We start from the raw sequence: 23,556 nt of genomic DNA, 5'->3' as shown, positions 1-23,556 counted from the left end.
AGCATTAGTCATTGGCAAGCTAGCAGCTCCAAGAAGGCGGCTAGAGAAGCACTGCTGCTCACACTGCATCACCACCAAGAGTTCTTTTCTGCGGCATCTTGAGAGTTAACTCCTGGGCTTTTGAATGCTGCCAGCTTCTTAGGAATGCATGTTCTCTGCATATTTTTAGGCGCTGTGATTGTGGAGCATTAGAGGTTTATTTAACTTGTTAAGTGGAAATGTCACTCCATATTCACTCAGGGTTCTATTTTTTTTTAATTGCTAAGTTGTTCTGATAGCCACAAAATTTGAAGGGAAGACAACATAGCCTGCAGTGGAACGGATTCTTGATTCAAATCTCTGTCATAGCATGCAGTGGAGTATCTTGTGCTACAGTAAATGCATGTTAATTATTGCCCTTTGATTACTTTGAAGTGAGTGGGAAGCTTGCCACGAAAGCTTCTTCAGACAGACAGCATGTTTGCTGGGTTGTTGGGGTGTGTGTGTTTTCTGTCTTCTTCCTCCTCCTCCTCCTCCCTGAGATGAAAGGCAGCCCGGAGTAAGAAATTTTCTACCTGTGTTGACATTCTGACCCAGCCCTTCCAGTTCTCCTCCTTTGAGGAGTATAAACTGCAGTCAGGCTGTGTGGGAGGAGACTCGTTGGCAGATGCTTTCTCAGATGCCTCTTGGCGAGCTTTTATGGCTCAGGAACCTGAAGGATTGTGGGAGAAACAAAATGTCTTCTCCTGAGTGATGGGCCTCTGCAGGAAACCTTAGTGAAAGGCATCAGGAGTTCTGTTGGGTTAAAGAGGCGTTTTCTCTGTGGTTTGAGCATACTTGCTGTGCTTTGCATTTATGGCAAGCAAGTGGATGGGAGGAGGGGTTCGTATTGAAAGCTGTTTATATATGAATGAATGGCTTCCTGCCTGGAATAGGCCTAGTAATGCAAAATTTAAATCTTACTGGAACAGTGCATCTGTAGAGCAAACAGGCTTGCCTTTTGTCCTGTCTTAGTCTTTCAAGCCACTGAGGCTAGTGAAACTCATTGCAGGGAAGGGGAGAGGACTGGGCTTTGAATGTCGTAAGAGGGCTATATTCTAAGTGAGCTGTTATACCACTAAAATCTACTTCCAGTTGTTATTCTCCCTTTTTAGGGTGCTCTCTCTCTCTCTCTCTCTCTGTGTGTGTGGGGGGGGGGAGGTCAGGCAATATGGGGACAGAACACAGGTAATATGGGGACAGAATCTGCAGAGTGAATCTCCCTTTGTGGCCTTTGAGAAACTCGATAACAAAGTCTGCTCTAAGTGCTCGGATAGCTGTATGAAATATATGAATAAAGGGAAATGAATGGGGCATCTTTTGCACATTAAAGAGTTTTTGGAGCTCTTGTTTAATATATCATAGATTGATGTAGGATGATTCATGGTTTGGATTATTATTACTGTGGTTTCTGGCACAGAAAGCAACTGCTGTATGAATAACATGCTAATCCTAAACACCCTTAACTTGGAAGTAAGTTCCATTTAAAATTGGTGGGACTTGGTGCCAATTGAATGTGTTTAGAATTTTAGAATAAGGGTGTAGCTGATGCTGTTTTGTATCAAAAAGTTTGCCTGCAATGTGTGGAATAAGAGTAGGGCCACTTCTGATGCTTCCCATTATGTATGAACACATTTTCTTGAATATTCTTGTAGGCAGAGCTTGGCAAGCCTAGTTCTTCTGCAAGCACTATGAAAAGCACAATATGTCTACATGCATCTCTGCCTCCAGTCTGGCTCTAGCTCTCTAACAATGGCACAGTGAGAAGCTTTGGGTTAAGGTGCCAGTTTCTTATTACTTTTTAGGCTTATTGTCTTTTTTTTAAACTACTATTTCTTCCACTTTAATGAGGGACTCTTCCAGATGCTGCGTGGCATCCAATGATGGCCGCCTGCTTGTGTAATGAGGCTTCTGGTTGCTCTTCTCCCCGCACGTGCCCCCAAATCTACTCTGAAGGGTTGAGGGCTGCAGAGGGGAGGGGAGGAAGGAGAAGTCCCATTGCACAAGAGGATCCCTACTTATGCTACATTGGATCTTACCCACTGTGTTTTTCATGCAATGCCATTGTTAGCATTTGTTGAGCAGGCTTCAGATGGTTTTCCTCCATGGTAACAGTTCTGTTTTGTTGACAGAAACTATTTCCCCTGGCTAACATAATTGCATAATGGTTAGCACTGGTGTGTGTGTATGGCATACACTCAGGGTAGCGTGTCTGACATCACAAGTGACACAATTCTTTTCCCTAGCCACAATCTGTATTACTTTGTGACCATTTAAAAATTCTTAGGAGTCTGAATCCTGCCTTTCTGTGCCTACCAAGTATTTTATTGCTGTTGACTGTTTGGGTTTTTGATTGATTATAGTTTTACATTTTAAAATGTGACCTGCCTTGGACGTTTGATTGGAAAAGTGAGACACACATGAATTGTAACCTGTCTAGGAATCATATGATGAAAGGCAGGTTAAAATAAATTTAATTCATAAAATAATAAATACAATAACTGATACTAAATTAACAAGCTCAGAAACACTCGTGTAGCCTCAAAATTGGAACACCAGCAGAGCTACCTATTGCCTCCCCTGGCCAGAACCTGTCATTTTAGGAACTTTTTGTTCATCCTGTGGAGCAGCAACTTACTGAAGTAGACTTAAATAAGTCTGTAGAGGTTAAAAGGGCACATAGTACAACCTTCTTCCTGTACATTCCTGATAATGTCTTGAATAATTAAACAGGCAGCTACTTCCTTTGGCTAAGAATGGGTTTGTGGATGGCTGGAGGAGACAATGGTATTTTAAAGAGTTGAAACCAATCTTAAAGTGGGATTGCTGTGTGTGATGTGTATACTTATTCTTCTTTTACTTACTTATTTGATTGAATCTGGACTTACCTGCTATACTTAAGCTCCATTAAGGGTCCACTCCTAAATTAGTTGTGACTAACCTAGACTTGTATTCCATGAATTGTCGATCAATGGGTACTAGTCATAATGGCTATGGAGGTAGTACATCCAGTGTAAAGAGGCAATATGACTCTGGCCCCATCTGCACTATGCATTTAAAGCAGTATCATACAACTTTTAAACTGTCATGGCTTCTCCCAAAGAATCCTGGGAACTGTAGTTGGTTAAGGGTGCTGAAAGTTGTTAAGAGACCACAATTCCCCTCTCAGAGCTACAATTCCCAGAGTTGTACAATCAATTCCACTTCCCAGGAAATTCTGGAAATTGTAGCTCTTTGAAGGGGAATAGGGTCTCCTAACAACTCTCAGCACTCTTAACAAACTACAGTTCCCAGGATTCTTTGAGGGTTAGAAAATAAAGCATTCCTAAGGAGAGCCAAGATGAGCAAAGTTCAGGGCCCATACAGGACTGGTTCAAAACTGTATGAAAGGCTTGAGGCATGGAAGCTTTGTCCCTGCCCCTCAGTCTGAGTTCCTACTGTGAGGAAGGTGGGATATAAAACAAATCAATCAGTCAGTCAATCTCTGGCCTCAGTTCTGCAAAGATAAGAGGCAAAGAGATTAAGGCTTGATTGGTGATGGAAGAGTCTGGCCTGTGGGAATGTATTTCCTTCCAGTGCAGTCATCTCTGGAGTTGAGCAGGTGCACAGTGATCTAGATCAATTGGCTTTCCATGCCCATGAAGGCACACAGTTCCCAAGCAACTGGCTTGTTGTACAAGTTGCTTTGGAGTTGGTGGCAATTGCTTCAGTATGGAATCTGCGCTAGCCTGGGAAATTATGGCTGTGAATAAGGTTATGCTTCTCCGGAAGGTAAACAGATGAGCAGGTAGTGGTTGGTACCATGCAAGCAAGCACAGGGACATCTCTGCATGGACTCTTAAATAGATATTACCATTATAATCTTGGGCCAGTCACTGCCTCTCAGCCTCACGAAAACCCTATTCATAGGGTCGCCATAAGTCGGAATCAACTTGAAGGCAGTACATTTACATTTATTATAACTGCAGTAGATTTGACACTGAATGGAGTACAGCACAGTAAGGCAAAGAGCTTAAAGCCACATACCCTAGTATGACCCAGGCGGGTGCTAGAAACAACACTGTGGCTTCTGAAAAGTCTCTCTTTGTACAGATTAGGTAATTTGCCTCATGTGGGTCATAGGCAAGTCTTTGGACTCTAGTTCTGTATTTCCAGCCTACAGATGTGTGTTTCCTCCTCTGAAAAGTGTATGAGTCATCAGAGTTGTGGGGAAAATGCATATTTCAGTACAGGCCTCGATCAGGAAAATCACATAGTGCAGCTCTTGCTGCACTGTTCTACTTGATACTGTAGACAGGGAATTTCCTCCCCACTCCCCCCACCAAAAAAAGAATTCTCAGCACCTAGAAAGTAAGTCTGTCAACAGAAGTAGTACTGGGCTAATCTTCTCTTTGATAAGCCAGCTTTCTATATGCAGGGAGCACTTGGTGCGGAGGAGATGCATTCAGACATGTGATCCCTCAATGGCAGTCTGAACTGGTGCAGTCTAGAAGCACCACTTGACTCTACTGATGGTATCTCCTGGGTCATTCTGTTGGCATAGATACGGCTAGGGCAATCAGTGATAGTGATTAATTTTTTATTGGGGCAGCAGCCAAGATCAGAAGTATGGTATATCTAGCTTTTAAATATCCTTTACCCTCTTAAAACGTACATCTTTACACACTTTCAGAGATGCAAACCGTACCAGAATAATTCCTGCTAAAGACAGTACAATAGCGCCTCTGCAATGGCAGGGCAGAGCTTTGCCGGCACAAAGTTCTGTGCATGCAAGGTCCTGGCTGATTTCTTGATGCCGTTTCAGCATCTCTTGTCCTCCTTCACTGCAAGTGCACAGATAAGTAAGGCACAAGCCCTTGATACTTCCCTATTCCAAGTAGTTCTGTATTCCTGACTTCCTCCCTACTTTGACGTGTTAAGACACATCCCATAGTTGTGCTGCTTGCTTGCTTGCTCTCTCCCCCCCATTCTAATTATAGTGAGGATATTAGAACAGGGAAATTAGAACGTATACTTTCTCTGAGACACACACACACATGCCTTCGAGGCACTGAGCTCTTTCTCTGGATGCTGGCATAGGTATGTGTTCCTCCATCAGTACCCAAGGAATGCACTTTTGTGGTGGTTGCTACTCTTGTTGCCTGGTAGGGCTTCTGAGACTACTATTGCCAGGAATGGATTAGGATTTAGTGGTTAACAGGAGTGCGTAAGAAAAAAAGATACTGCCTAGTTACTCCATTTGTTTCATTCATTTTTGTGGTTTTTATTTGGAGTTGGTTTTTGTTTTGTTGGCTGCTCAGAAGCAGCATGTATGTTGCTTGCTTGGGATCTGCAGACTTGCCTCGAATGCACATCATGAGCAAGCATGGGTGCTGCCTGCCTGCCTTGAATTGCCTGATGGAATGCACACTTGGATGGGTGACCAAATGGGCATCTTGCTGTGGATGGGGAAACAGCATTCCATTTAAAGCTACACAGTGCCAACAGACTGTGTCTGCATTTGAATGTGTGTGTGATTTACTCAGCAGCCTTTTAAACTGAAACAGCGTGTTTACTTTCACAGCTTAAAGCCAGGATGGGGAGCCTGTGGCCCTTCAGATATTATAGAACTCCAGCTCCCATCGGCCCCTGCTAGCACAGTTAGGGATGACAAGAGTTCATAGTTCAACAATGTCTGGAGGGCCATAAGTTTCACCACCCCTAACTTAAAGGGTCCTTTGTATCTGAGGGCACCTGTACTCTAAGCCAGCCTTTCCCAACCTTTGGGTCTCCAGATGTTGCTGGACTACAATACCCATCATTCCTGACCACTAGTCATGCTGGCTGGGGCTGATGGAAGATGTAGTCCAGCAACATCTGGAGACCCAAAAGTTGGGAAAAGTTGCTCTAAGCAGTTTCCTTTCAGCCTGCTTCCCAGTTCCAGCAGTTGAGGGCTTGTTGCCTGCACAGTGGCAGCATGAGGGCACTGCATGTGTATAGCCCTTGGTTCTTGTGGAGAGGGACTTTCTTTTTAAACCAGGGCTTTCTGCATACTTCAAGGATGTCTCCTGTCTATAAGGATTCCCTCCAACCCTACCCCCTTTCCTTTCTTTGCACCCAAAACTTCCTTACACAAGACACCCATTTTACCAATGGGGGTGGGATGAGAGTGAGCTCTCAAGTCAAAATACTGTGTGGCTGAAACATCAAAATCCAGTCTGTACAGGCAAATCTTGGCCAGGCTCCTAAAAAGTTTGTATGGGCAAATATCTATGAGCCTCTGCAGGGAAGAAGTTGGCCGAGGGATATGCTATAGAGAGCTATCATTCTGTATTGTCATCTGTCTTGAACTCTTAAGAAAGGTGAGCTATCAGTAAGTAAATCAACCCGTTTCTCAGGCTTGAGAGCCAGTGTGGTTAGTGTGTTAGACTATGACCGGGGAGACCAGGGTTCGAATCCCCAGATAACCATGAAGTTCACTGGGTGACCTTGGGCCAGTCACTGCCTCTCAGCCTCAGAGGAAGGCAATTGTAAACCACCTCTGAATAAAACCCTGTTCATAGGGTCGCCATAAGTCAGAATCGACTTCAAGGGAATGCATTTCCATTTTTTTCTCAGGCTTATCTCTACCCACCTTCCCTGGAGTGGATATTTGGTGCAGGTATCCATTACCAGACTGTAAAACAGGGATGGGAAATCTGTGGCTGTCCAGATGATATTGGGCTGCATCTCCCCTCTGCCCCAGCCAGGATGCCTAATGGCCGGAATGATGGGAATTGGGGTGCAGTGACATCTGGAGGGCCACAGGTTTCCCACCCTTGCTAGAAAGGATGGGAGGACTCGAGAGAGGTGCCGTCTATTTGAGGCTGGACGCAGACCAATAAGAACTCTGAAGGTGAAACCCCCAAACTTGGGTTGTGTTCAGAAGCTAATTGACAGCCCGAGCAACTTGCATAGGATGGATGTTGTATGACTTAAGCAAGCTGTTATAGCTTCCAAATGCCCTTCAAGACCAGCTCCTTCTTGAAGTTTGTAAGACAGAGCTTTTTTCTAGAGTGTTTGTGTTTCCTTTTATGTGACATTAGGCTAGCAATATCTCCTGTCTTTCCTCCTACAGGAGTCCTACTTACTTCCTCCCCCCCCTTTTGTTGGAGCACTAAGTACAGAGGCTATAGGAACAGTTATAGATGGGAATAAGGACAAGGGTGTCATTAGTGTTAAAAGCAAGGTTTCTGTCCACTGGCAGGGAGCCGTTGTTTTGAAAGGGGAAAAGTTGATTTTAAAAATTATTTTTACTCCCCTACACCCCCCAGCCAAAGGGCATTTCCGGACCTCACCACAAGTGGGGTTGCACAATCATTTGGGTCTGCAATGAACTCTTTAGAGAGGTTGGCTGCCTCCTAGATATGCAGGCCATTCCTGCAGTGTTTGAATTCCTTATATAAACGTTGCCCGCAGCACAAGTTTCTCTGTACAGGACAGCTGGTCCCTGTTATGCTCTTAAGTGTCATTTCCCTTCCCCTGATTGGTAGCGCTCAGCTGCAGGGAGAGAGGGTTTTTTTGTGAATGGATGGAGTATTCCAAATTGGTTGTGAATGGAGGGTGGTGCCTGCTTGCAGATTCCCCCCCACCCCACCTTCTTCTTCAATGAATAACTAAGCCCCATTGTGCTGCTGGCAGAAAAAACAACTGCTCAAACAACACAGAGACTGTTGGAGAGAAACATGCTTGTGACTGACAGCTGGAACACCTCCAAAGTGAGTTTCCTGCTGTTTGCTGTTCAGAAAGGCTATGCCTATTAGGAGGTGGGGGTGAGAGAGGGCCAAGAACATTAGGGAGGGCTTTTAACTCTTGAAATGCCAAAAGATTCCTAAAATGAAAATGCATAGAGAAATGCAGCTACTACTGTTTAGAAAGAAAGAAAACACCAAAGTTTGATTAAATCAGTTGAGTTTTTTTTACCTGATGGAAGAGTTGCCATAGCCTCTTCAAACAAGCAAAGCCAAAATGACACTTTACCCCTAAAAAGTGGTTGCAGACTGAGAATAGGGCATGACTTCTGTCTCTCTTCCATTTTTCTTTGGAGGATTATTGGCTGGCACAGTTAGGGCAATGTGTCTGAAAGCACTCTTGGATCTCCTGTTTTGCCCTCTCAAAGGAGCATTTGAACACTCTAGTTTAGCACTAAATGTTCACCCCCAGATGTGTCCAACTGCACAAAAAGAGTTGATGCTTCTCCATCTCTTGGAGGCTTGACTGCACACAGAATATAGGAAACTGATAATTGGTGGTGATGGCTGGAAGCTGTCAGACCCAGGCGACACTCTCATGGAGTAACAGCAGTGCGCTTAGCCTTTGTAGAGATAATACTCCGCTTCCAACTAAGCCAAGCTGTTCTGTTCTGTCACTATTTAGGTACGGAACTCTGACGCACTTGCCTTTTCCTAGAATGTCTTCTTTTAGAAATTAATTAGGCTAAGCATATATTAGTTGGTTTCAAAATTATATATAGTAGAAGAACTCTACTGTAGCATGAAGGCCGGTGGCAACCTTCACTTCATCTCTAGTTCATCATTTAAGATGGCCTGTATCCACTGGAGAGGCCCCCCTTGTTTTATATATATATAAACCATAATTTGCTCTTTCCAACCCTAATCTGAAATCTGCTTCCAAATTCAAGTTGCAGAATGGATGCAAGTTGGAATATATCTTCTTTGGTGGCTGCAAACTGAGAATAGGGCATGACTTCTGTGTCCCTTCCATTCGTCTTTGGAGGATTATTGGCTGGCACAGTTACGGCAATGTACTTTCTCCTGATCATCTATCCAGTCTGTTCTAATTCCACCTGAAAACTAAACTAGTCACACTTTTTGTGGATGTCCACACAAAGCCTGGGAGAAGGGCTGTAACTCAATGGTAGAGCACAAGCCTTGCAGGCAGGAGGTCCCAGATTCAATCTCTGACATATCCAGGTAGGGCTGGGATAGACCCCTGCCTGAAACCCTGGAGAGCTACTGCCAGTCAGTGTGAACAATACTGAGCTAGATGGACAAATAAACCTGTTTTGGTATAGGCAGCTTCCTATGTTGTCATGCTTCCTAGCCTCTCCTGAAATGGGTGTCTCAGTAGTAACATATTCTCTTGTGAGGGAAAACCAGGATCAGTCCTCTTTAGAGTGCATTCATCCAGATGCTGGAAGAAATAACCTGCCATTCTTGGCTTTGGGTTTTCTGCAGCACTGCAGTGAGTAAGCCCTTGCAGTTATTCCTCTGCATGGTTGGGAGGAGTACCCTTTAATAGATAAGTTCCTCTAACAGGGCAATTCACTCTGGAGTAAAAGGATGGGAGCTAATTAGTGTAGAAGCACATTCCTTGTTCTGCCGGTTCCAGTGCGTCTCCACCTCTGTCTTCTGAAAACGGGAGCACACGACACTAGTCAAACCCTGCCCTGTTTACTGTAATACCTGGTGGGAGCAGCTTGAGTGCTTTTTTAAAATTCAGCTTCAAAGAGATTTCGCAGCTGATTGGCAGATCAACCCATTCCCCCTCCAGGTGTGGCCAATGGAAACGCTTTGCTCTAGCAACTAGTGTGTTCACAGCCTTGGACTGACGGCATCCAGCAGAACTGGTGCTACTGAAGCCAGTACCTGGGAAATGGTATCGTGGAATATGGTATAACAGTAGAAGCTTCTTGGGTCACATGAAGGAGTGAGGGTCCCAAGAATATGGTTCAAACTTTTTGCCTTTAGTACTCCAAGGTCAGCTGGGAAACTAGACAGAAGTAATGGAACTGTAAGGGAGCTTCTTAAATGGCCACTACTGGCAACTAATGATCACTTACGTTATAGGAGTAGAATATAGATGTTCCCCCCCCCCCCCGGGTGCTTCTGATATTTCTATATAGAAGAAATCACGAGGGAGAATGTGGATGGTCCCCCCGGCCCTAGCTGTCACTCCTTCCTTTGCAACCATATTGTGGACAATGACCAAGTCCTAGAACTGTTAAACAGAACACTTTCTTGAGCCCCCAACAACAGAAGAAAGACACACGCGCACACAGTATTCCATTCAGTGTTCTGCAAAGCCTTCTCATGTCAATGCATCAATGCATGAAGTAACCCCAGTCGGCACTGAGTGGCAGAAGGCAACTGGTCAGCATTTGGAGTGATGAATGGCTAAGAAACATGTATATACACAATATTTCCAGGGTTGTATGCCAGAGAATAACTTGCATTGAGAAGAGAAGACATGCAAGGGCGGAAGGTACTCTGACAACTTTTGGGTCAGCCCTTTAATTACAGTTGGGTGAAGGCCAGGTTGGTGTTCTCCTGGATGAGCAAGTAGGAATATAACTTGTTGCTTCAGATGCTGTGAGCTAAAAACAAGATTAAAGCTGAACTGCAGAGTGCATATCCCACATACAGAGATCTTTGAGCATGATTGGGAAGCCAGGAACAAGACTATGGTTTACTGTGCTTCACCATGATGTGTGAATGTAGCTGATGTGTGCTTGGGGATGGTCATTATAGAAAATAAATGCTGTGTGAAGCTGCTCTTAAAATTCTTAGCCTCAAAGAAGCATAAAGACCATCTAAACCAAACCTCTGCATTGGAATAAGACCCAATATGCCCAAGCGACCCTAAACTAGAGCAGCCATATCATGCCACAGCTGGTAAGCAGAAATAAACAAAGTAAATAAACAGAGTAAATGTAGGCTAAATGTTCCAAGCCAATATGATAGAATGAGTGCATGTGTACATACATATGTATTTAATGTTGAGGTAAGTCTTGCTGTAAGCCTTGAAAATCTTGCTAGTTTGGCAGTACTTTCCTATGAGGAGAGGACCATGCTTCTGCAATTGCCCAATGAACTGGATGATGACAGAAGTAATGTTCAAAGGCACATAATCTTGCTGAAATGGTAATCTGGGACATTCTACACAACTCTCGTAATATTATGAAATAATAATATTATGAAAGATCCATTCTAGTCAAGAACTCAGTGTGTGCTTGGTATCTGTTGATTAAAAGCTTCCTGTGGAGAAACTACATTCATGCAACTTTGGCCTGAGTTTAGTACTTGCCTTGTGTAGTAATATAGAATGCACATAATCAAATAATGCTGTCAACATGATGTTCTGCATGCTTTGGAGAAGAGAATGTACTACTTAAAAAGAAAAAGATCCAGATGAGAAAGCCAACTTAGCCACTGACCAAATGTTGGATTCAGCACTGTGTATTTTTAGAATGAGTTAAGCTGAAAGTGAGTTTGCCATGATCCTTGTTTGAGCCAAGGTTTTTTTTTTCTAACAAGGTCACTTCCTACTTTGTAGTTTATCACCCAGCATAGCTGTAGCACTTGTATCCTCAGAAGTGGACTTCTGTTGCCAAGCCTTGCTTGGACAGTATAGTGCTGTGAAGGTTGCATCCCTCTCAAAGGGATATTGGAATACTGGGATAGCAAGATTGAATGATTCATTCAGTGAATGATCACTCGCAAGTCTACTTCCCTAATGTCTCTCAGTAGCAGCTCAGGACAGGCAGTTATCCAAATTAGCCAGGTCTCTTGGCATATTTTGATGGCATTTCTCTTTGTGTTGGTATAAAGTGAGATGGAAGACACAGAGGAGTTCTGTTGCACTCAGAGTGATCATGTGTGTGTGTGTGTGTGTGTGTGAGAGAGAGAGAGAGAGAGAGAGAGTTGGTATGCAGTATGAGTACTAGAATTCATTGAAGTGGAATACTTTTAAGTGTGGGTTATAGCTTTATATATCAATATTTTTTTTCAAGCTACATTCCATAGGGGTTTGGTGGAGTCATAAAATATGGCTTGTCTGCCATTAACAGTCTTCTGTTGTAACAGGCAGCTGCAATCAAGGGTTGAGTTTTTTCTAGAAACACCTATTTGCATGGCATTTCATGATGGCATGCCCTAGAATATGTCCCAGAATCCCCTGCAGGATTATTGCTGGAAGGGCAGGACGACTAAACTCCGTGGTTCTAGTGTAATCCACTTCAAAATGTAGAGATCTGTCCATGACTATGGTCTCAAAGCATGTGCCATCATACATTAAATTTCTTAGTGTGTAGTCTGGTATCCTGAGTTTTCCTCCTGTTCTGTTCATGCTACCTATTCCAGAATGTGTAGGTTTGGGCCTTGACAAAGAGAAGTTGCTCTGGGGCAATCACCACCCCGTGTTCTCATTTGTAGCCTCCTTTCTCCCACCTTATGCTGCTGTTGCTCCTGCCAACAGTTGATCTCTTCCTGCTGCTATGCAGTGCCTGTTGTATCCAAGGACAGCAGTGGGAGTTTGTGCTATTCACACAGCCTCCATAGCTCTGACACACAGCTATAGAAGTTTAAATATGTGTCTCTTCAAGCACGAGTAACTCTCTTTAAGGCAAGGAGAAAGCTGTGTGTATGTACTTATCACCATGTAGTACTGTTATTATTTATTTCATTTATGAAATGTTTCCCATGAGGCATCCAGAACCAATATTCAATACAGTAACCCTATATAAAACAGGTATCTATATAAAAATGATTTTTAAAAACAATTACATATAAAAGTGATTTCAAACAACAACAGCACATACATAAAATCAAGTCAAATTCAAGGGTTACCAACTGGGATGACACTAGCATGTACAATTCTAGCTCTGGGGAAGTGAATAAAACCTGGTTGTGTGTGTGTGGTTATTACACTCCGTAGGGATCTGGGTAAGTGCTAAATTATATGGCTGGTTTGTGACAGATTTGTTTGGTTTTCTTCCACTTTTTTTTGTCCAGTGGTACTTCATGCACCACCCCCAGCTAAGATCAAGAGGGAACTCCACAGCCCTTCATCTGAGTTGTCCACCTGTAGTCACGAACAGGTGCTCTGTGCTAATTATGGAGAAAAGTGCCTCTACAACTATTGGTAGGTTGGATGAATGAAGCACAGCTAAGATGTTTCTGCATGTTGGGGAGAGCATGGAAATGGAACTGGGCTCATTTGGATGGCCAAAGGAATCAAATCTACCTGCAGTTCCAATTTGCTTCAGTTGTGCTGATAAAAACCTTGCGAACCACCTGGTTGTAAGCTGAACTGGGTAGGCAGCGTGGGATTATCAAGAAATTATTTACATTGATATTGCTTTGGGCTCATAGCACTTTAGTAACAGGAGCCTACCAAGAGTTGAAGGGGTAATAAGTAGGAGCCTATCCAAGAGTTGAAGGGGTAATAAGTAGGAGCCTATCCAAGAGTTGAAGGGGTAATAAGTAACCTCCATTTTTAAATGTATGTATTTAAATGGGTGAAAGAACTTACCAACCTTTGGACTGGCTCAGACCTTTTTGTCAGGCAAAATGAAACAACTCTTTGCCAAGTTCCCCCAAGACATGTTACTTCCCCTGGGGAGTCACTGCCTGCTGGCGGCTTACATGCCTCCTTTCTAAGTATCAAGTTTGGGAGGCTGGTGGGGAGTTGATAGTAAAGTCCTCTGCTCAGCTGGGAGGCCCCTAGGTAAGTCTTAGTGTGGAGCATTAGTCTTATTGTGGAGCATTTGGAAGGTGAGTGAAAAACCAACCTGGATTTGTTCTTGTGTTTATACCAATTCTAAGAAACCAAATACAGGCTTGTGGGGATAGTACTAGATATTAGCGGTACTCAGATGATTTGACTAATGGAAAGGTGTAGGGGTAGCAGCAGGGGGTGTATGTTGCCCCTGTGCACTGTCACTCAGGAAGATCACTTGTGTCTATCTGCATGCAATCTCTGTGAAACAGGCACTTTTACACACGTGTGTATATAGCATACACTTTCCCCCTTTTACATTCATGTAGGAGGAAAAGTCATATTTGAAGCAGCCTTCAGGCATGACTGTTGATTGGTGGCAAGCTTGTGTGCCATTTTGACTGCAACAAGTTCTTGTTGATTACAAGAGAGAGAGGAGGGGAAGGCTTTTTTTCCTCTTTAGTACAATGAGGTTTTTTCCTGAAATAACGATGATAATAATAATTAAAAGAAAAACAATCGGAAGCTACAGTTATCTCAGAGAAAACTGAGAGAAGTGTTTTTAAAATGAGCCCTATGACTCAGCCTGTTTTGTCGCTTGCTTGAAGTACAAAGATTCCCTTGAGGCTGTGAACAACCTCAACTGTTACTTCCTGACAACCATGAAATGCAAACAAGCCAGAGCTGTCAAGAGCAGCGAGCAGAGGCTGTGTAAACGGTCTCGTTGTTCCTATTTATTGTGGTCCTCTCTGTCTTGTTCCCACAGTGCCTACGACAGGAAGCCCCCTGCTGGTTTCAAGCCATTAACTCCACCTACCACCCCAGCATCACCTGCCCTCCAGAGTACCTCTCTTCCACCCCCACCTCTGCCAGAAGCACCTGTCCAGACTCCCGCCCATGTCCCTACAACAGGCCCTCTGCAAGGCCCCCCCCCTCCATCTGTCCCTCATGCTCTTCAGGAACCAAGGCAGCAAACCTTTGCTGTTCCTCGACCACCTCATCACCCTATTCAGATGCCAAAGATGATGCCTGAAAACCAGTATCCACCAGAACACAGGTAAAGAGAAAGGTGTTTGTTCTTTCTTTTCTTTTTTTTGGTCATCTGTGCATTCAGGGACATTTTTTCCCTCCAAATGGAGCTGAACGATAAACTTGCAGCATTGGCAGTGCACACAAATTGGTGGCACTTGGGACGCTGAGGCTCTGCACTTAACTGTTGAGTACTGGCAGGAAGTTCTGAGGAACAAAATCCTGGTCTTATTGCAGGAATGCATACACCTTCTTACCTATATTCTGAAGCAGTTTAGGAATGCCATATTTGAAGCTGGGGAAATATATCCAGTTTAGAATTGAGGCAAAAGTTCACATCTTCATAACTATGACTCATAACTGACTTTGCTTCACTGGCATCTAAGGAATGTGGCTTTCTTGTGGATAACATCTTGCTTTCTGGTCCTGCCATCTCAGGGACATTGTATGCTGGATGGATGTTAAATTTAAGAACTGCTTGAACTTCAAAGGTTGCCATTTTATTGTTGGGTACTGGGGACCCTTTCACTTGCCCTCCTCCTCCTCTTCAGATACAGGAGGCCAGCCTGTTTCGCTCTTCTCATTTGTCATGGGAGAAAAGAGCTTGGCTTGTTCTCTTGTTACGAGGTACATACTCCTCTAAGAGACCATCCTTTTCGGTCAACACTCGGTGTCTTCCAAAATGGAATGTTCAGTTTTATTTATTTATTAAAGATTTACATCCTGCCCTTCGATGAAATTCCCAGGGTGGGATGCAGAATTCTGGAACATAATAAAAGAAATTGAAATAGATTCAAGCCTTCGTCTTAGTTTCTCAGGGCCTGTTTATCATGCATGTATTCACAATGGCATTTGCCATCTCCTTTTCCTTTCCAGGAGATTGATCTCCATAGCATAACAGTGACCTGGTTCACATGACACCCTTAGCCAAACCCTGACTTAGTGAGACACTGTGGGCTCCTGGGGAGGAGCTCACAGGCACTCTGCTCCTCCCTAGTCGCTTAGTGTGTCATCTGAACTAGAGGTCATGGTTAAGTTCTCCTTACTAAACACGAAAGGTGCTCCCCTCTCCAATGTTTTATCAGTGCTTTCCATGCTGTGGTTTAACTCATTTAGTATATCTGCCACAAAATGGCTATAAATCTTCTCTCCCACCCTGCACTTGTATTGATCTTTGCATTGTTATTGACCTTTACATTGATGCATCGTTTTCCAGTTGCCAGCTCCCTGTGGTGATTGATTCCCACCAGATTTAATAGAAATTTATTGCACTTGATATTGTGACATTGTGTGGCCTATATCTTCTACTTTCATTTTGTGGCTTGCCTGATATTCCACCTTCCCATCTCTACTAGAATCCTTTTTCTCTGAGAACTGGGATTTGTGAGCCTGTGTGCTTAGCGCAAACTTCTTTGAAGCTTGCCAAACTTTTCTTCCAACTGCTTTGTGCTGCAGTGGTTTCTGAAACACCTTCTAGTTCTGACTGTTGAGCTTAAAGCGACAGTAGGATCTGGAGGTCATAGGCACATAAATTAACAGGATTTCACAACTGGAGCCGAGGATAACTTCTGTTTGGGTTCTTTATTTTGCCATTGAGGAAACCCCTCTGCCTTTTTGGCCACTGCAGATTTTCCAGATTTGTACAGTGTGAGCTTTTCAAAGTGTCCTCAGTTGTTTGGATGGATGCAAACCCTTGCAGATGGGTCATGAAACAACTAGCACTTGGCAGGGGGGCAATTCTTAGAAATGCAGTCAGTCCATGTGTACGTAGTTCATCTGTGTGCCTCTTCCCTATTAAAAAAAATCCTAGGCAATATTGGGTGGACAACCAATGTGAAATGAGCTCTTAAAGCAGTGGGGAGAACTTGAAGGTCACTATACAAAGCTAGCCATATCTATTTTGTGTAGAATGCCATGAGAAGTCCTTTGCTAATCTATACAACAGAGGAAACCATAGGAACGTAAATCAACATTAAAGCCTCAAAATACAAACTTACCTCTCCAGAGAGAGATCTCATCTGTCTCTGTGACCCTATCTCCACCCCATTTCTTTAAAAAGCAGCTTCTCTCTGTCACCAGGTTCTAAAATTGCCTTTTAGACCCCCAGGCCCTGAGTTCCCAATGACCTTAACGCTATGCTAGGGACACTGGGCACAGTCCCATCTGGAAGTGCCTCTTCCTGCAGAAGCCATACCAGCCCAGCTCTAGAGTTACAGTCTGGAAGGTTGGAAGGACGAGGATCGGAAGTAGAGTAATCTGGGCCTGTCAGCTGTGGAGGATCATGTTACAAAGCCAAATGGAGCCTGTGCGCCTCTTGATGCTTGGGAAAAGAACTGATGGATAGCAATCGCCTTTCAAGGTGCTAAGATGCTGCCGAGTCAAGGGAGGGGAGAGGGTGTGCCTTGCTTACAAGCCTCTCAAACTTCAGAAGCAGGAATCTGGGCACTTCTGCCCTTCTCTCATTTGCTTAATGCTTCTTTGGACTCATCCAGACACATTGGATTTGGGGGATAACAAGAGCTATTTCAGGTGCCTGCCATCCAGTTATGAAGGTACCCTTTGAGTGTGAACAGCTGACAGAGACATGGGTGTCTATGCCAGGGAATGGCCAATGTGGTAGCTCCAGATGGTGTTGAACTCCAGCTTCCCCTGCCCCAGCCAGCATGGGCCATGGCTGGGTATGATGGGAGCTGGAGTCCAAAAACATTTAGAAGGGCACTATACGTTGGCTGCCTCTGGTCTATGCAGTCCCCACAGCTGGTTCCTATGAAAAATAGGGGGTATCCAGGAAACAAATAGCCCTCTCAGGTCATTTCCCATATCTTTTAGAATCCAACCCAGAATCTGGTGCACTTCAGAAAGCTAAGCTAACATCTGGACATGCCCTTAATAGTAATTGATTTCTAATTGGCACTTTCCCTTCTATCTCCAAACTCTTTCCTCCAGATACTGAAAGTCCCAAGGTCAAAGTGACATTCGCACATTAGGTTTTCCGTTAAGATCTTAGACCTGACCAAGAGCATTGCTGCTCTCATGCCAGGGGCATGCTATGTTGAACCTCTGTGTGATCCATATAGCCCAAAAGTATTTCAGAAAGTGCACACATATTCCCATGCATGGGGAGAGTTACAGGCTTTAATCCCTAGTTTTACAGGCAGATTAACAGCTACTTGGCATTCATAGATTGCTGAGTGGATTCACAATTACATGTTTGTTTCATTTCACTGTTCTTCAACAAAGGGCAAGCTGCTTGTTCCTCTTACTGAGGACATTCTTGCCCAGATGAAGATCTACTTTGCATGAGAAGGCCTTCCCTAGTTTTGCTGCAGATAAATCAGTGGGTTTATCTTGAGGCTGCCCTATCACGGTATCCTTCCCCAGTGCTGTTATATATGACATTGGATATAAGATAGGTAAAGACATGGCTAGCCAAAGGGGAATTTAGCAGCACCTGCAAAGCCCTGTGTGCAGCACTCTCCAGGTGCTGACAATTACCTGCTCATCAGGGCTTGCATATTGCAGGGCAGGGCACTTTGCATGGTCTTGCATAGTGCTGTGCTCAGAAGTCCTGATGATCAGGTGATCGTTGGAGCTTCTGTGTATAGGGCAATGCAAAAAGGGGTTGCTTGATATCATTGGGACATCAAGTGATTGACAGGTGGGTGAGGCCTACAGGGGGTGGTGGAGATCAAACCTGGCCTGCAAGGGGGGGGGCGCAGATAAGGACCTGGCCTCCTGGTTGGAATCAGTTCCCTACCCCTGTACTAGAGTTCGACTAAACTAGGGTGTAATCCAAACTCCCAGCTGATAGTAGCAGGGCTTACCTGAGTGGTGAAATGGCTGCCTCATCCGGGGCCCTGCTGCTTGTGCCAGTTAGGGTGGTAAATCCTGTGGTTTTTTTCATTGTGCCACCTTCAGTCTGGTGCAACTGAGAAGGCCTAGATCAGGTCTGGTCCTGGTGACCAGACTGTCTTACAATCCAGCAGATTCTTGGCCAGGCCAGCTCCACCCTCCGCCCACCTGTTTCATACTGACATACACCAGCTACTGCCAGTGGGGATGCTGCTGTTGGGAGCTTCTCATGGTTTAGGCAGATGCAGTTCAGGGTTCTGCAGCAGCGGAGCCTGGAACAGCCAGGCAGATCTGGGCAGACAGAACAGCCTCATTCCAGCCTCCTATAGTACTGTGAACTGGGGGTTTGGATTGCTCTGCCTGTGACTGAGAAGTTGGCCTAAAACCAGATGAAATCCAGGAAGTAGAGGGACTCACTCTTTCAATCTACCATCTGAGGCTTGACCTCATCGGAAGCATTGTAATGGCAGCACTTCGGGGAGGGGGATGAAGTTCTGTCTGCTGTAGAATTCCTTTTCAAAACATGTATTTCCCCACAAAATGATACAGATGTTAGCACCTTGTGTGCAGGCAGGGCTGTATGCCTGCACTTGTGTAACTGTGTCACAGACACACAAACTGGAAGCTGCTCTGTTTCATCCACTCCTGACAAACTAATGCTGCTACATTGCACATGACTGTTGATACTAAATGTGGATTTCTGTCAGATACATATGATGAGTTGACTATTGAAGATATGGTTCTGGGCCTGAAACAAAGTTGAGCATCTTGGTTACCAGGACTACTCCATTTGCAGAAGTGTGCAACTTGGAGGAAGACGGTACTACAGGAGTAAATAAAGTGATGCCTTCCAGTTGTAGATTATAACACCCATCATCCCTGACCATTGTCCATGTTGGCTGGGACTGATGGGAATTATAGTCCACAACATCTGGAGGGCACCACATTGGCTACCCCTGCTGTAGTGTGTCTGGGGTCTGTTGACTGGAGTTATAACTCTCTCTCTCTCTTTCATTTTCACCAAGGTTTCAGAGACAGATGTCTGAACCTTGCCACCCATATTCCCAGCCAGGAGTTTCTGGGGAAAATCGCCCCATCTATCACAGGCAGATGTCAGAGCCTATTGTCCCTGCAGCTGCCCATCCTCCTCAGGGATTCAAGCAGGAATACCATGACCCACTCTATGATCATGGGGTCCCAGGCATTCCAGGGCCCCCAAGGCATGGATTCCAGTCTCCAATGGGAATCAAGCAAGAGCCCAGGGACTACTGCATTGATTCAGGTGAGTGCTGGACTTATTATTTATTTATTAATTTATTTATTATTACATTTATAACCCGCCTTTCTTTTCATGATAGAAACCCAAGGCTGCTTACGTATGGTTCCCAGGCAGTCTCCCATCCAGGCACTGACCAGACCTGACCCTGCTTAGCTTCAGCAGGGTGCTGGCCTCCTGTGCCTTCAGACCATAGCCTGGGACCCCCTTGGTCTTGAACCCCTCTTAGTCATGTGCAAAGGTGTGTTTTCTCTCAGTGCCTGTCATCAAGCAAATAAAGCAGCCTCTGTGAACAGTGTTCACTGTGTAGCCTAGGACTGGCTGTGGCCCTCCAGATGTTGTTGACTTCATCTTCCATCATCTCTGATAATTGGCTTTGCTGGCTGGGGCTGATGGGAGGAGTTCCACAACACCTGGAGGGCCACTGGTTCCTCATCATGGTGCACCCAATGGACCAATCTTCAGGCAGCCCTTTTGAATGAACAAATTCTACTGCATTTGTCAAATTGCCCAGCATGGAGAGGCGCACATGTGTGCGTGTGTTTAGAATTCTAAGCCCATATCTAGTGGTTCTGCCCTAGCTAAGAAAGTATTGTGTCAGCTGTTCCTTTCTTATTCCTGCCATGAAAGGAGACGGAGGATACAATCACCATCCTACTGTATCTATTATATTCATTCCACCTGCTCCTGTGTTCTGCCTGTTCAATTTCTTTGAGGCTTTTTTCTCTCTACTGTTCCTTTAAAGCTCTGTTGTTTTCTGCACATTCTAGTGAAGGGAGAGGTGGAACAGCTGCCTATTGTGGCTGTGTTTAACCTACTTAGAATGTTAAATTATCTCTTTCTGTTTTCATTTTTAAAAAAAAAACAATAAATGTTAACATCAGGCATTCAACAGATGTTGCAGAATCTAAGCTTCCATAATCTGAGAGGCATTACTGGAGGGGGATTGGGGCGGGGGGAGGCAGCTTTGCACACTTGCTCGCAGAGGCTCTTTCCATCTTCTCTTTGGTAGCTACAGTGCAAGTGACCAGCTCCATTGGGCAGCTATGAACCTGCAGTTGACTTTGGGTTGCTACTGAACACTCACCTTGGGACATGCAGGGGGAAGGAGGGGTGCCTGATCACTTTAGACTGTACAGCTGCTGTTGGTGCAGGGCCCGCTACATAGCTGCAAATCGCCTTAGACCTAAAAATACTGTGACCTCTCGGAGGCAGGGTGGAACAGATGGGAAAAGATCTAAAGTTAAAGGAATTTTTCTCTTATTTCACTGCTTCTCACGTGTTGTCAGAGGGAATGCAAAAAATGAAGCTTGACTTTTTAGATTATTCTTCAGTGTGTCCAACCTATCCTGCAGGTCCATAAGTATTTCTTCCACATGCTATTGGAAAGGGATGCGGGAGGCATTGCCTTCTCGGGAGACAGCTGCAGCAATGAAGTGGATTGTATTACAACTTCCAGGAACTATATGATGTACCTGAATTTTCAAAGGATCGTATTATTGCCCACAAATTCAGGTCATCTCTTATTTAGCTGTTGATTCATCTTGTCTCTTAATGCCTAATCCCAGTAGGTAAAAATCTTAGCAGATGGGAGAAGGATAGAAATAGTTCTCATGCGAGGCCTAGCCCCTCTCTGAGTTTGTTGTCACAGTTGAAAGGAAATTTATAGAAAAGGCTGTAGCTCAGTGGTTGAGCATCTACTTTGCATGCCATGGGTTCAGACTTGGGTTCAATCTCTGGCATCTTCAGTTAGTAGGATCAGGATGCAGGCGATGGGAAAGGCCTCTGCCTAAGACCCTGGAGAACCACTACCAGGTAGTGTAGGTGGCCGTGGTCAGATTCCTGTTACATTTTTACTTTGACTTGCTATGTGAAGTTGAAAGATCAGGCCTTCAAATATGATATATTTACTTTCTAATCATCACACTGCCCAGTATTCCACTTCAGGGGTTGCTTCTAGACACCCATTCGTGTCATGGTGGCTACCTGTGTATTCTCTGTGTCAACTCTACAGTGATGTAGAGCAGGGTTGGGGAACCTGTGGATCTCCAGATGTTGTTGGACTCCCACCAGCCCCAGCCAGCATGACCGATGGTCAGAGATCATGGGAGTTGCAGTCCAGCAACATCTGGTTCCCCATCTTATTTTATTTATTTATTTATTTATTATTTGATTTATATCCCGCCCTTTCTCCCAGTAGGAGCAGCAAACAAAAGCACTAAAAACACTTTAAAATACATTAAAATAAAACGTATTTAAAAACACTTTTTTAAAAAGCTTTAAAAACATCTTTTTTTAAAAAAAGTTTAAAAACATATTAAAAAGCAATTCCAACCCAGGCGCAGAAAATCATGAGAATCTATGATGCAGAGAATCAGTTTAGCCTATAGGATATTGCCACACAGAAATGTAACTCTTACTATGCATCTAGAGCTGATTGGCAATTCGGGTTGTTGAAGCCAGGCAAAACTTACTTCACTGCCTGGCTGGATTTTATAGATAACTGGGGTCTCCACTTAGTTTGTTTTGCAGCAACCTCTACAGCACAAACTGTCATCTGAATCTAGCTTAGAGGAATTTTCACAGGACCGTCTGTTCTTGGGATTTGCACATGTGTAGAAATCTGATGCATAGCAATTTGAGCAGGATTTTTGCCTTATTTTAAAACTGGAGGCAATCCTACCCTGGCCCCCTCCATGTCTCTTAGATGGAAGGCACATTTTGAAAGCCTTACAGTGCAATCCTGTGCATTTTTACTAAGAAGTCCATCCCATTATGTTCAGCAGTGCTTACTTCTAATTGAGTCAGTTTGGGATTGCAGCCTCTGAGTGTAAAGGTACTGCAATACATCTCTTTCCTATCTGAATGGAGGTTGTACTCTGCAAAGCATTTATTTTTAGGCATCTCCAGTAATGCCTCTTTAAAGTATTGGATGACCAGGAAACTGCCAAGTGGAACCTCACAACCCTAGACTTTTGGTGTGTCTGTGGTTTTCTTTGTAGGACTGACCACTATTTAATCTGAACAAGAAGAGAAGTGTGTTGGGTTCAGGGTAGTGAAATAACCCTACTTCCATCTTTCTTTCAGAAGTGCCTAACTGTCAGTCTACATATGTAAGAGGAGGAGGAGGAGGCTACTTCCCCAACAGCCATGATGGTAAGTGGTCAGTCAGGATTTATATCAGCCTTTTTGAACCTGGTGCCCTCCAGATGTGGACTACAGCTCCCATCAGACCCAGCCAGGATGGCCATGCCAGCTGGGACTGATGGGAGTTGTAGTCCAAAACACCTGGAGGGCATCAGGTTGGCAAAGGCTGGTTTACATGAGTAAGCTTGTGCATGCCGATGCACATATGAGGTAAAATTGAGTGGAATGTAGTTGTGGAGCTGTATGTGATTATCCCAGCAGCAAGGGAAAGGGAAACACTCTCTGCCATGAAACCGGAAGTGTTGGCTTGCATGTACCTCTGCTTAGAGGGTATTTTGCTGTAATACAGGAGGAGATATCAAGGGAACAGTGCAAGACTCCTAATAATAGCAAGACATTTCAACCATTTTACAGTGCTTAAGGGTGTTCAGAGGTCTTTATTTTTGTGATCCTTACAGCAACACAGGGCTGTATGATTATACTCGTAATGCAGATGGGGAAATGAGGCTAAGAGGGAGTGGCTTGCCTAACCCCCCTGTTTGTTTGTTATTTTTATGTTAACCTCCTCAAAGGAGTTGGTCCCTCCCTCCCTTTTTATCCTCACAACAACCATGTTAGGTAGGATAGGCTGAGAGTTGATGACGGGCCAAAGGTTACCCACCCATCAAGTGTCAGGCCAAGTGGGTATCTGAATTCAGGTCTCCCAATCCTGATCCAATGCTCTAACCACTACACCACACTGGTGCTCACCTAGTAAA

At 44.3% G+C, this 23,556-nt stretch overlaps 1 protein-coding gene across 6 annotated transcripts in view; it reads left to right on the top strand.

Moving 5' to 3' along the window:
• ETV5 (ETS variant transcription factor 5) overlaps positions 1-23,556 on the top strand; it is a 46,428-nt gene that overhangs the window by 3,431 nt on the left and 19,441 nt on the right. For 5 of the 6 annotated variants that reach the window (XM_061636539.1, XM_061636544.1, XM_061636543.1 and 2 more), the window contains exons 6-9: positions 12,789-12,918; positions 14,261-14,551; positions 19,401-19,657; positions 22,739-22,807. In XM_061636539.1, coding sequence (XP_061492523.1) covers positions 12,789-12,918; positions 14,261-14,551; positions 19,401-19,657; positions 22,739-22,807 — 747 coding nt within the window. Of the gene's footprint in view, positions 1-7,640; positions 7,755-12,788; positions 12,919-14,260; positions 14,552-19,400; positions 19,658-22,738; positions 22,808-23,556 lie in introns of those variants that run through there. The other variant, XM_061636545.1, reaches the window with a different exon arrangement.

This window comes from Rhineura floridana, chromosome 7, assembly GCF_030035675.1.
Source record: "Rhineura floridana isolate rRhiFlo1 chromosome 7, rRhiFlo1.hap2, whole genome shotgun sequence".
Classification (NCBI taxonomy): domain Eukaryota; kingdom Metazoa; phylum Chordata; class Lepidosauria; order Squamata; family Rhineuridae; genus Rhineura; species Rhineura floridana.
The sequence above is the reverse complement of the archived record's forward strand: the minus strand, read 5'-3'. Positions and strand labels throughout refer to the sequence as shown.